Genomic DNA, 14,005 nt, shown 5'->3' with positions numbered 1-14,005 from the left:
CTGAGCTTCCCAAACAGGAATTAAATCTGGAATTGCAGCAGATTAAATTGTCTCACTGCAAAGGGACTCCCTATGTGTTTGATTTTGTCTGAACAGCTCAGCTCTGCACAATTTGGGTAAAACACTCACTTTGAGCAATTTTCAGGTTTCAACCTCTTAATCCACTCAGGGGTTTCTAGGACTCCTCACTTTCCCACTGCTGCTCTAATTAGATTAGGGTCAAGACTCTCATGAAATCTCTGCATGCTGCAGGCTCTGAGGTGAGCCAGCTTAGACCTTCAGCCTTCTAAAATTACCCACACCAATTTGTGCCAGCGACCCCCCCCCACCATCCCAGTTCAGCCCCAGTTCAGCCCCAGTTCAACCCCAGTTCAGCCCCAGTTCAGCCCCAGTTCAGCCCCAGTTCAGCCCCAGTTCAACCCCAGTTCAGCCCCAGTTCAGCCCCAGTTCAACCCCAGTTCAGCCCCAGTTCAACCCCAGTTCAGCCCCAGTTCAGCCCCAGTTCAGCCCCAGTTCAGCCCCAGTTCAACCCCAGTTCAGCCCCAGTTCAGCCCCAGTTCAACCCCAGTTCAGCCCCAGTTCAGCCCCAGTTCAGCCCCAGTTCAGCCCCAGTTCAACCCCAGTTCAGCCCCAGTTCAGCCCCAGTTCAGCCCCAGTTCAACCCCAGTTCAGCCCCAGTTCAGCCCCAGTTCAACCCCGCTCCCCCGGGCTGGGCAGGGGGACAGACACCACGGCTCTGCTGCCAACTCAGCTCTCCCCACGGGCACAAGTCCAGCTCCCCAGGGATAAATCAGCATGTGGGGATGGCAGAGCCAGGCCTGGGCATGTGCTGGGCAGGGCTGCATGGGCAGAGCACCGAGTCAAAGCTGCTTAGGCCAGGAGAGAGCTGCAAGCTGCCTGACCTGCCCGTGACCCAGCAGGAGCAGCTGAATTCCTGCAGGCTGATCCTGCTCGGGCCAAGCAGGAGCTGTGCAGCAGCCCCACGTCACACTGGGAGGGCACCAGAGACCACCCCTGCCAGGGAAATCCGGGCTTGGGGCTGGGGCTTGGCTCCCAGGCAGGCTCAGGGAAGGAAAGCACCTTTCCAACAGCAGTGGGAATGCAGGGAAACAGGGACAGGATGTCCCTGTGGGGATACAGCCACAGCTGGAGCGTGGATTCACCACTGGGAGTCACCGAGGCAGACACTGCCCAGGGAGGAGCTGGGGCAGCCAAGGAAGGAGGGGGCAGTGCAGGGAATTCTGCTTTTTGCTGCTTTGGCTCATGGCTGTGTGTGTGAAGGTACAGCCACCTCCAGAGGTGTCCCCTCCTGGCTCTCAGCTGGCAGGGGACACAGCTGGAGCAGCTGCAGCAGTGCCAGGACATGGCTTGGTCACCACCTGCTGCAGCTGGGGCTGCCCCAGCCCTGGCAGTGCCCAAGGACAGGGCTTGGAGCAGCCTGGGACAGTGGGAGGTGTCCCTACCCATGGCAGGTGGAACCAGACAACCCCTAAGGTCCCTCCCAACCCAAACCATGCCGGGATGCTGTGACCTCCCCACCCCTGTCCTGCTCTCTGGACACGCAGGACACGATGTCCCTGCTGCACCCAGACACACGACAGGGCCAGGTCCCAGGACAGCCCTCGGGAGCACCACCCCTCCTGGTCCATCCCTGTGTTTTCAGGGATAACAAAGGCTGCTGTTCTCCTCTTTCACATCCTCCTGCTCCTCTTTATTTTGCCTAAGTGCAGCTTTCACTCTGCACACAGGGGAGCCCAAAGCTGTCTGAGAGTGCCCAGAGCAGGGACAGGACTTCACAGAGCAGTGCCCAAACACACCAGCCTTTGTCCTGTGCACAGTGACACCCATTTACAGGAGATTCCCACAGAAAACCCATCCAAGCTTCTCTTTCAAAGGCTGCACTGTCAATGCACAGTAATTAATTTTCACAGTATGCTAACAGTGAATTCCAGCTCTCCAAACCATTACTTATGAGCTTTAAACATTTATCAACTCCAGATCCCCCCTCGGTTCCACCCGATCCTGAACAATTCCCTGCTCTACAGCAGGTTGGGATGAGCAGGGACAGCAGGACACAACAGGGACAGACATTTGCACAGGGCAGGAGGGTGGGAGCAAAGCCACGCTGGGGCTTGTCCTGATGCAATTCCCTGCTCCACGCAGGACCTTCCCTCCTTCCTACCACAAATCCTTCTCCAATTGTCCAGCAGCATCCATGGAATCAGGGAATGGTTTGGGTTGGGAGGGACCATAAAGCTCATCCAGTGCCACCCCTGCCATGGGTAGGACACCTCCCACTGTCCCAGGCTGCTCCAAGCCCTGTCCTTGGGCACTGCCAGGGCTGGGGCAGCCCCAGCTGCAGCAGGTGGTGACCAAGCCATGTCCTGGCACTGCTGCAGCTGCTCCAGCTGTGTCCCCTGCCAGCTGAGAGCCAGGAGGGGACACCTCTGGAGGTGGCTGTACCTTCACACACACAGCCATGAGCCAAACCTCAGCTCCTGGCTCCACCCAGGATCATTCCACTTCCATGGATCAGAAACCTCAGCCCAGCTCCAAGGGAGGTTCTGCTCCTGGGAGCCCCATGCCCTCACACTTCCCCTTCCCCTGAAATCCATGCAAAATCCCATTTACATTCCATCAGCCAACCTTTTTCTCCCTACCCTATTCCCCAAACTCCCAGTGCCACACAGACTCCCTGCCTCACCCATCAGGGCTCTTCACAACCTGTCCCCAGCCTACCCCTGCCTTGTTGCCTCAGCACAGGGACAAACCCCAGGTTTGTTGTATCTGCTCCCATCAGAAAATCATCTCAGAAAATCCAGAAAGACAATTTTTTTGCCACTCTTTTGCTGCTCCACACCCCAGCCATGGTTCAGGACAAGCACAGCAGCTGCCACCTGCAAAGCCCTGTGCAAACTCCTGCTGTGGAGGTTGTGACTCCATCCTGCTCCTCCACAGGTGCCCTGGTTTCACACAGGGATCTCCACACCCTTGGGCAATCATCTCCCATGTCCCAATCCCAAATATCCACTCTGGCAGCAGGGAGGGCTCTAACAGCCAAGCACTGTGCTCTGGGGTGAGGAATCCTGGAATAAAAGAAATGGGATCAGGTGGGAAGCAGCAGCTGAATCAGGTGGGAAATGCCCTTCCAGGGGAGGCAGTGCACTGAAATGAAACAGTCACCCCTTTTCCCTGCTCCTTTCATTCCAGAAGTGAGCCAGCAGCACTTCCCTGGCTCACACACTCCTCCCCAGCCTTCACTGTCACAGAGTGTTGACAGAACCAGTTTCTTGCAGTGTAAGAACGCTGCTGCTGTTAATAATTCAAGCTTCCCCCTTGCTCTGCTTTCCCCATTTCCAGCCCAACACCTGAGCTCAAAGCACTGACAAACTCACCTCTCCTTCCAGAGCCTAAAATGAGGGACAATCACCCCCACACTCCACTCCCCTCCTGCTTCCCACAGGGCAGAATTACCCACAGAGACCTTAAAGGACTTTTCAAACCCTAACAATCCACAGAGTCTGATCTGTTTGGTGTTTGCCAACGGGATCATCCTGCCAGGAGCTGAACATCTGGCTCCTATTGACAGGGGACAGGACAAAGTCCACTCAAGTGTAACTGGAGCAGAGGGATTCACTTTTGCTTTAAACTCAACCCCTCAGAGAAGCAGAATCCTGCTCTCCACATCAGCCCATCCTCACTCCTCCATTCACCAAACAGACAACCAGCAAATCAACCCAGCATTTAAAACCCCAAAACTTAATCCCAATTTCGCACAAGCTGCTGACACAGACCTTTGACCTGCCTCTGTTTGGGTCTGGCTTTATGAGTGACCCGATCCAAGCTCATGATTTGGGAGCACAGCAGCAAAATCCTGGATGCAAATAACAACCCAGGTGTCCAGGGAGGACTCACCGAAGCAGCAGCTCTTTGGGCAGTTTTTTGTTGATCGCAGCTTCGTCGTTGTTTGAGAACATCTGCAAACACAAAACAATGGCACCATTTAGGCACACGTCAAGGGGACAAACCCTGCTTCACCCCAGGGAAGAAGTGGTTGGTTAACGAGGCTGTTTCCAGATATCTGGACCAGGAAATTCCTAACAGATAAACTTTGTGCTGCAGCTTTCCAGCTCCTGCACTGGACCACAGCTGGATGGAGCATTACATCAAAAGAGCTTAGAACACGGTGCAAGGGTTGAGAGATGAAATATAAACTGAGATTTGCAGCTGTTCCAGTGAAGTAAATGATAATTATGATGTGCTTGTGAGCTGGCACTGACTGGAGAGGCTTCCTCAGCACTTTGGGGGGTGCACCAAGGCATAGACACATCAAAACTGGGAGGTTTTACAGACCAAACATCTGGCCAAGGGGCTGGAGGGGAGAGAAAGAGGGGTCCAGCAGCCCAAATATCCACCAAACAGAGCTGGAAGGTGCAGGTGCAGCAGGGTTGGTTTCTGTGATGGAAAAGGTGCTGGTGAACAGAGCAATGACCAAGTCCTGCAGAGCCCAGAACACTCTCCCAGCCCTCAGGAGCTCTGGGACAAACAGGACTGATTTTTAAACCATCAAGAATGGTTTAAAGGGAGTTGAGCTCTTTGGTGCTGCACCAGGAGGAGGGACAATGCTGGGAAAGCTCTGTGTTCTGCCAAGGCAATGAGGCCAGAGCTGGCTCTTGTATCCCTCCAAATCCATGGACAACACCAGATGCACCAAGAAGTTTCCAAGAGGAACTTCTCTTTCCAAGGAGTCCCAAGGAAAACAGAGAAGAATCTGAATAAAAACACTTCTAAGATTTAGTATTGTCTTGCCATGGGGAAAATCCAGCACCTCCCAAATATCCAAGCTGAGCAAGGATCCACCACATCCCAAATATCCTGTACCTGAGCATGGATCCAATCCCACCACATCCCAAATATCCTGTACCTGAGCATGGATCCAATCCCATCACATCCCAAATATCCTGTACCTGAGCATGGATCCAATCCCACCACATCCCAAATATCCTGTACCTGAGCATGGATCCAATCCCATCACATCCCAAATATCCTGTACCTGAGCATGGATCCAATCCCACCACATCCCAAATATCCTGTACCTGAGCATGAATCCAATCCCATCACATCCCAAATATCCTGTACTTGAGCATAGATCCAATCCCACCACATCCCAAATATCCTGTACCTGAGCATGAATCCAATCCCATCACATCCCAAATATCCTGTACCTGAGCACGAATCCAATCCCAGAACCTCCCAAATATCCTGTACCTGAGCACGGATCCAATCCCAGAACCTCCCAAATATCCTGTACCTGAGCACGGATCCAATCCCACCACATCCCAAATATCCTGTACTTGAGCATGGATCCAATCCCATCACATCCCAAATATCCTGTACTTGAGCATGGATCCAATCCCAGAACCTCCCAAATATCCTGTACCTGAGCATGGATCCAATCCCAGAACCTCCCAAATACCCTGTACCTGAGCACGGATCCAATCCCACCACAGCTTAACATGAAATCCAGTGTGAACATTCAATGTGCTGCCACTAAATGGCCCTTTAAATGCTCCATTTGGTGATGGAAAACTGGGAATTGAGGAACACCATCACCCCCAGAGAAGAGCAAACCCCAGGATTTCAGAGTCACACGCTGTGCTCCCAAATCCCAGTCTCCTTTTGAATTATCCCAAGATTCCAGAGCACGGTGCTGAAGTGGGAACTCTCAAACTTGCATCCCAAAATTCCAGCCAGCAGAAGTGCTGCTCCCCCCACAGACCCTTTTATCACTTCCCACCAGGAATATCACAGGTCCTGAGCAGAAACCAGACTGGCAGCTCTCAGCCCAATTTGCTGCTAATTAAACTGAGCTTCTGCCATTCCCAGCTCCCACAGCTCCAAGGGCTCTTCCCTCCCATCTCCAGGTGACTCTGGAGCCACAGTGGGTGGGGACAGACATTCCCAAGGCTGGGAGAGCAGCACCTGCAGACCTGGGACAGGACCAGCTAATTAAATTGATTAGTTGATTGATTAGGAGAGCAAGGAAATCATGGAGGGAGCTCTAATGGAGGAGGAATGCAGAGGAATTATTCATGGGAAAAAGAGATGTGATTCCTTTCCCCCCAGTTACAGATCCAAACCCTTTCCCACCACTGCCCACACCTTGAATCAGGACTCTCCTCCCAAAAAAAAAACGGATCAGAGAAATTAGAGGAGCAATCAGAGTAACAGAACAAGGAAAAAGGAGGTCCCTTCCAAAAAGGAACCAGAGCAGACCAGAACAAGGGCAAGAAGGGTTAAACCAGAGACTCCAGAAGCAGCCAGGAACCTCCTCTGCCTGATCACAGGGAACTCTGCCCATCAAATCCCTCAGCAGGAAAATCTCACCTCAGTCCCAGCACAAATCCCATCCCCAGACTGGCTTCTGCAGGAGTTTCCCTTTGACCAGCACTAATCTAAAGGAATGTTTGTTTTTTGTCTTACTAAAAATAGTCCTTGGACTTAAACCGTGATGGGGCCCAGGCGAGATGGGCTCCAGGGGAGAACCTCAGCTCTGGAATTCCCCCTCCCTGCAATGCTGGCAAGAGCCAGGAGGCATCTCCAGACCTATTTTCTCCAGCCTTCCTTCAAAGCCTGAGGCTCAGATGGCAGAGGCTGGGTGAAAACAGGCTGGAATTGGGATTTTGCTAAGTCATGGCAGCACGTACAGCTAAATATACCACGGACATGGGGACCTTCTGGCAAGTCCATACAAAAATAAAGCTCTGAAAAAATGTCAGAGGCTATTCTAGACTTCCAGGCTTTCAAAATGCTTCAAGGGATAAAAACAAAATGCCCCAAGTTTGCTTCTCCTAACATTTCTTTTATCCTCTTTAATACCAGGTGCTGTCCAAAAGAAAAAATTATTCTGGATAAAACACAAAAACCCCACTTTTTTCTTGTATGTAAATTTTCAATTCTGTACCAAACACAGAATCCTCCACCAAGGAGCAACTGTGCTGCTGTGTGAAGCCACATGGGATTTTGGGAAGAAATTCCTCCCTGTGAGGGTGGGGAGCGGCTGAGATGGAATTCCCAGAGCAGCTGTGGCTGTCCCTGGATCCCTGGCAGTGCCCAAGGCCAGGCTGGATGTGGTTTGGAACCACTTGGGACAGTGGAAGGTGTCCCTGCCATGGCAGGGGTGGCCCTGGATGGGATTTAAGGCCCAACCCAAATCAGACTGAAATTCTATGGAATTAAGGAAGTTTATGAAAAGAGATGGGCAAAAGTTGTGGGAAATAGTAAAGGTAAGAAGACTTCCAGAAAGCTGTAAAAGCAGGCCTTAGAAAGAGCAGAGAACCTAGAGCTAGCTGCAGCTGCCAAGTCTGAAAGTAGAAAAAGTTACAATAGTACAGCAAGCAAGGACATGAAACTCTAGGGAATTAAGGAAGTTTATGAAAACAGATGGACCAAAGTGACCAAAAGGCAGAGCTCTCACAGCTTCACACTCAGCACGACGTGCAATTGTCCATTTCCTTTAAAAACTCTTCCTCTGCCCTCGAGAATACCCAAGATGTGGCAAACTGGCTCCATCCACAGCAGTCCAGAGCTCTGTGCAGGGCTGATTCCCACATTTCCCCACTCCCAGGGCAGGAGACAGAGCTGCTGCTCAGGCCTCGGTCACATCAGGGCTTTGTCACCCTGAACTGGGACAGGTGGCAGTGTCTGAGTGTCCCTGCCCAGGGAACGTGCCCAGGTGTGCCAGGCACATTCTTCTCTCTCTCAAGGATTTTCATAGAGGTGCACAGAGAGAAAAAAGAGAAAACAATTTCTATTTCTACTCCTTGTTTTTCTCATGTGGAATGTGCTTGGAGAATTGTTTACCTGGGGTGATTGCCTGGTTGGATTCTGGTGAGGATTGCTTGGGGCTGGTGCCAATCCAACCCACCTGTGGCTGCACTCCCCAGGGTCAGGAGTTGTTAAGAGTTAGATATAGTAGTAAGAAAAAGTAAGGATGTAGTTTTAATATCTCCTTTAAATAGCATATTCATGTATTTTAGTATAGTTCTAATAAAGAAATCATTCAGCCTTCTGAGCTGGAGTCACACATCAGCATTTCCTCCCACCACGTTCACCTGCATCCACAGTGCAGGAGGATGTGAACAGCAGCTGGGCCAGGGGGGCTGAACACAAACACAGCTTGGTGTCATCACTGCTGCCTCTCACTTGGGGTGGCTGTGCCACACAGCAGGCTCCAAGATCCATGGAAGCACTTGGCTCTCTCCTGGCTCATGGAATCACAGATGGTTTGGGTGGGAAGGGACCCTAAAGGCCACCCAGTGCCACCCCTGCCATGGGCAGGGACAGCTCCCACCATCCCAGGGTGCTCCAAGCCCTGTCCAGCCTGGCCTCGGGCACCTCCAGGGCCATTCCAGGGCCTCAGCATCCTCAAGGGGAGGGATTTTTCCCTAACTCAAATCCAGCCCTGCTTTATCAGTTTGAAGCCATTCCCCTCGTCCTGCCCCTGGAATTCCTGATGGGATTTTCAACACGGTGCCAGCCCGATGCCCACTCTGAACCCAAACACTTTAAAGCAGAAAATTCAAAGCTCAGTGGAGAAAAAGGGATGAAGATAATTCAGAGCTTTAGGGAATTAGTGGCTGCAAGGTTAGAGGAGGCACCTGGTGACAGAATTATCCACCCTGATGTTCACTCCAGGGAAAAAGAACCTGGATCTGGCACCTCTGGAGAGCCTGAGGCTGCCTGGGAAGCACCAACACAACACCAAGGGCACCACAGAGAGGGGAAGGACACCAAGGGGGGAGGGAGAAGGTGATGCCCATTTCTGCACAAAAACCAACCAAGAGACACCCAGAGAGGTGGGCAGGAAATAAAAGGCAGAAACATTCCCAGAAACAAAACAATAAAGTGCTGCATGTCTCTGTGTTAAGCAAAGCTCATGCCAAAGAAACAACGCAGAATTTAAATGTATAATCTATGAAATATTAGTAAATGTTTTGATTTTAAACCGCTCCAGCTTGTTTGTTTGTGGGACAGAAACGGTGTGAGATGACAAAGTTGTGGGTAATGGTGTGCTGAGGATGAAAGTGCAGCTGCTGTGAGGCCTGGAGCTCATTGCCCTCGTGGGCCCCCTCTAACTCAGGATATTCCAGGGTTCTGTGAGCCCTGATCCATGAGGAAATGGTGACCAGACCCTCCACAACTGCACATAACCACAGGAAATGAAGCAATTCAAACCAAGCCAGAAAACAGGCTGCAATTGTGAATTATTAGAGAACAAATAATGCGCTCTGGAAATGAGTTTTAGGTTGGGAAAGTTGGGGAATCAACCACAGGTGGCAGAAATGAAGGATTACATCCATAGCTTGAATATTTTGGAGTTTACAGCCCACCCAGTCTGTATCAAGACACTTTGGAGATGAACCTTACGAGCTCCAAAAGCCTTTTCTGTTCTGAAAGCTCTCTGTGAATTTGTTCAGAGTTTAAACCCTGACTCTGAGATGCACTGGGAGGTTTCTCCAGCTGTAAGGCTGCTGGCTCCCAGCCCAAATTCCAGGATTTCTGGTAGAATTTGTACCAATTTTATCTGTCATGGTCCACATGGAGATGAACAATCCCAGTACAGTCACTGACACAAGACAAGAGTCACAGCAAACCTCACCCACAGCTCCAATCTAGTGAAAACAGCTGAGCACGAACCACAAAACAACAAGAAAAATGTGGAATTCACTCAGCATTTCCTTTGGAAAAGCTCAGTGAAGCTCTGAAATAACTTCTTACAAACATGGTCAATATGTACTGACACCTTGCCTCGAGTTCTGCTCATTTGGGGAAAAAATTCCACTGCTGTGACAAGGCTCAAATGACATGAGAGACATCAGTTCCCTTCTCAGGACAAGATTTCAGGGAGCAGCAGCTGGAGCAGGCTGAGCCTTCCTGGAGGCAAAGAAAATATTACACTGCAGAGATAAGTCACAGTGAAGTGACAGAGAAATCCAAGGGCTCCTCAGAGGACGCCATCCAAAGAATGAAGCTGTTTACATCCACAAGCAGCTCCGACCGAGGGAATTTTCCCTCCAGCCTGTAGTTACACAGGGAATTTTATTTAAAACCCCATCCAGTTTAATCTGCATTAAGTCTCCAAGGAAATGGCTGGCTGCTGGATGAGGCCAGGCTGTCCCAGGCTCTGGTGTGGCCGCTGGGATGCTCTGTCAGGGTCAGGAGGGACAGAACGTGGGTGCTGCCCTCCTGCCCCGGCCACGCTCGCCCCTCTGGCTCCCAACCAGAGCTCTGCTCAGGCAAAATCCTGACTAAGCAGGACAAACAGAAATAGACCCCGGCCAAAAAGGCTTATTACAGGCTTAATATTCCTAAAAATAGCTGGAGAGGCAGGGGGCTGGATGGGCACTGTCACATCGCCGCGTGGTTGGGAAAGTTTAAATTCCTGCTGGGATGGAGGAGCTACCTGAGCCCTGAATTTGGGACACATTAAATAAAGAGCCTTTTTTGAACCAGCAATGATCCAGACCTCAGCCAAACCCCACAGCAATGGAGCCCAGGATGAAGCTCTTCCTGCTGCACATCCCTCTGAGCAGGAAGTGCCCTGGAGGGAAATCCCTCAGTGATGGACGGAACTCCACAGGCACAGGTGAGATACCAAAACCCCAACCCAAAATATGCTGGGATTCTGTAAAAGCACTTTGCTAGGGCCAACATTGCCATCCAACTCATTCACACAACTCCTGCCAGAGGCAGAAGGAGGAAATGAATCCTATTTGGGGCAAAAAAAACCAATAAAAATTTGGGACAGCAGCGCTGTCTCTCAGGTCACACAGGCTGAGGCCAAAAGCCATTTTCCTGGTAGACCCTCCCCAGTCCCCCTGGGCCAAACCCCTTTTGTACAACCAATTTTTGCTTCCAAATCTCCCCAAATCCCTCTTCCCTCTACTCAAGCCACAGCAGCAGCACAGTGGGGGTGTGAAACACAACTCCCATTTCAGCTGCCACGTGTCTGTATCCCACTGAAAGGGAACCCCTCCAGAATCTGCTGCCAGACACCAAACGGGCACATTCAGCCTCTTTTTGTTCACCTGTTTTGTTCTCCTCCCCCAGTCCTGGCTGCCAGACTGTTCTCCCCAAACCAAGCATCCCAAACCAGCCCTAAACCCTCCCTGTGCCCAGCTGAAATCCCAGTTCCAGCCCCGAGTTACCCGACGGGCACGGGCGGCATCCGAGCGGCTCCTCCGGCAGGACCCGGAGCAGCCTGGGGCCAGCTCAGGGAGGCAGCAGCCAGCACTTCAGCAGCTCTCATTCCCCATGAGTTGGACCTGGAGCTGAATGAGGAAACGCCTCACCCAGTGTCAGCCACAGCCAGGGCAGCACCAGCCCCATTCCTGCTGCCAGGGCAGCACCAGCCCCATTCCTGCTGCCAGGGCTGCTCCAGCCCCATTCCTGCTGCCAGGGCTGCTCCAGCCCCATTCCTGCTGCCAGGGCTGCTCCAAGCCCCATTCCTGCTGCCAGGGCTGCTCCAGCCCCATTCCTGCTGCCAGGGCTGCTCCAGCCCCATTCCTGCTGCCAGAGCTGCTCCAAGCCCCATTCCTGCTGCCAGGGCTGCTCCAGCCCCATTCCTGCTGCCAGGGCTGCTCCAGCCCCATTCCTGCTGCCAGGGCTGCTCCAAGCCCAGCAGGGACCTCAGCTCCCCACAGGTGACACCTGGGGTGACCCAGCAGAGATTCCCGATGGGAAACGGTGCTGTCTTCTCACACACACCCGCCAAGGTTTGAAATATAGAGCCCTGCCCATGAGAACAACATCCAGACACAAAAAGGAAGAGTATCAATAAGACAAAGACTTCCTGACTTTCCCAGGACACCCACTACCACTATTTATTTTTATCTTTTTAGAAGCTCATTTTAGCAGGGCAACAATGTACTACAAATACACTTAGAATGGATTAAAAAAAAAAATCAGACCCAAAAACTGAGACGTGATTCAGTATTTTCAGCCTAAACCCAAGGCTTACCCAGCTCTCTGAGGCTCATCATAATACAAATAAGCTGCTTTGATAAATTATAGTTCTGCCCCTCCCCAGCACCTGCAATTCTGTTATTATTACTGGTAATATTATCCTTATTACTATTATTATTATTGGTAATAAGGTGTTTTTTCACTGCAGGGTTTGTATCCAGCTATTATGTAAGAAGATGCTGGGATCATTGGCATAAATATTGGGAAATAAAGTCAAACGATGGCGACTTAAATAAAAAAAATCCACCTGAGCTGAGGTGTGAAGGGCACGGGGGGGGGGTAGTTTGTCCCAAAGGAGAAGTGTGGGATCAGGCAGGGATGCCCAAACCCCACTAAGGGGGGGCTGGCTCCTCCCCAGGGCCCCGCCGATGCAGGTTTCAGCCTGGATCAGGGAGGAGAAAACCCTCCCAGGGCTGACTTTCCCAACGGTGTGACTCAAAGGAAGCTCCGAGCCAGGCAGGCAGCGAAAACAGTAATTAGTGCCGTGTCCCAGGCCGCAATTAATGACGGTGTCCGAAGGAATTGGGATGTGCCCGTGGGTGCCAGCTCCGAGTCCCTTTCCTGCCGCGCAGGCGGCGACGCCGGACGGGCACTGCCGCTGTCCCCAAGGCCACCCGGGCACCCCAAAATGTCCCTTGTAGGAGCTGCCCCAAGCAACAGCTTCCAGTGAAAGCACCCCGAGGATCCCTGAGCTGTTCACCCCCAGAACCAGCCAGGAAATCCCTCACTGGAGTCAGACATGAAATCATGGAGTGGTTTGGATTGGGGGAACCTCAAAGCCCACCCAGTGCCAGCCCTGCCAGGGCAGGGACACCTTCCCCTATCCCAGGTGCTCCAAGCCCTGGCCAACCTGGCCTGGGACACTGCCAGGGATCCAGGGCAGCCACAGCCAATCTGGGAATCTGTGCCAGGGTCTCACCACCCCCCCCAGGGAGGAATTTCTTCCCAATATCCAAATCTCTCCTCTTTCAGTTTAAAACCCTCCCCTTTTTCCTTGTCATGGAAAAAGTCATGTGCCCCTGGTGGGGGGTGGGACTGGATGAGCTTTAAGGCCCTTCCAACCCAAAATATGCTGGGATTCTGTAAAAGCACTTTGCCAGGGCAAACATCCCTGGCAAACCCAACCCATTCACACAACTCCTGACAGAGGCAGAAGGAAGAAGTGAATCCTATTTGGGGCAAAAAAAACCAATAAAAATTTGGGACAGCAGCGCTGTCTCTCAGGTCACACAGGCTGAGGCCAAAAGCCATTTTCCTGGTGGACCCTCCCCAGTCCCCCTGGGCCAAACCCCTTTTGTACAACCAATTTTTGCTTCCAAATCTCCCCAAATCCCTCTTCCCTCTACTCAAGCCACAGCAGCAGCACAGTGGGGGTGTCAAGCACAACTTGTGGTTTACATCTCTTCCTATCTCATCGTTTCAACAACCACTTTGAACCAAAAGAAATTAACAGTTTATTATTATTCACCTGCCCAAATGAAGCGCTGGTTTAAAAAGTGTGATGTGGCATGACACTGAAATTAAAAATAAACGAGGCTGGAGGAATGAACAGGAATATGGAAAATCCATCAGCTGGGACACCCCTCTCCCAAAATCTTTATTTTTTACAGTTTTTCTCATTATCTATGAGCCACATTGCTAGATACCACCAAAAAAAAAAAAAAAAACAACCCAAAAAAAAAAAAACCAACTGTTGCAGCTGTGCCACCTCAGGTGTTCCAGGCTTATGTCACCAACAGTTTCTCTTCCCCTATAAAATCAAATTCCATGGTGTTACATCAGACTTTGCAAGGAGAGTCAGAGCAAAGTGCTCCCTGCCCTGTTTGTGTCCCTCTGTTTGCACAACCTCCATTCCCTGGAACAGCAAAGCCCCAGCCAGGAGCACAAGGAGCAGCCCAGGGAAGGGAGCAGGGACAACCTCAAAAGGATCAGCCTTAAAGCCAGAACCCCTGAAAAAACAGCATTTCAGAGGCAGGAA

The 14,005-nt window shown here is 51.5% G+C and overlaps 1 protein-coding gene across 6 annotated transcripts in view; it reads right to left on the bottom strand.

Moving 5' to 3' along the window:
• FBXL20 (F-box and leucine rich repeat protein 20) overlaps positions 1-14,005 on the bottom strand; it is a 38,429-nt gene that overhangs the window by 19,819 nt on the left and 4,605 nt on the right. For all 6 annotated transcript variants that reach the window (XR_008434913.1, XM_053964978.1, XM_053964981.1 and 3 more), the window contains exon 2: positions 3,916-3,977. Coding sequence is in view for 5 of the 6 variants with exons in the window: in XM_053964978.1 (XP_053820953.1) it covers positions 3,916-3,977 (62 nt within the window). In the remaining variant the exon portion in view is untranslated. The remainder of the gene's footprint in view (positions 1-3,915; positions 3,978-14,005) is intronic.

The sequence above is a fragment of the Vidua chalybeata genome, chromosome 26, assembly GCF_026979565.1.
Source record: "Vidua chalybeata isolate OUT-0048 chromosome 26, bVidCha1 merged haplotype, whole genome shotgun sequence".
Classification (NCBI taxonomy): Eukaryota; Metazoa; Chordata; class Aves; order Passeriformes; family Viduidae; genus Vidua; species Vidua chalybeata.
The sequence above is the reverse complement of the archived record's forward strand: the minus strand, read 5'-3'. Positions and strand labels throughout refer to the sequence as shown.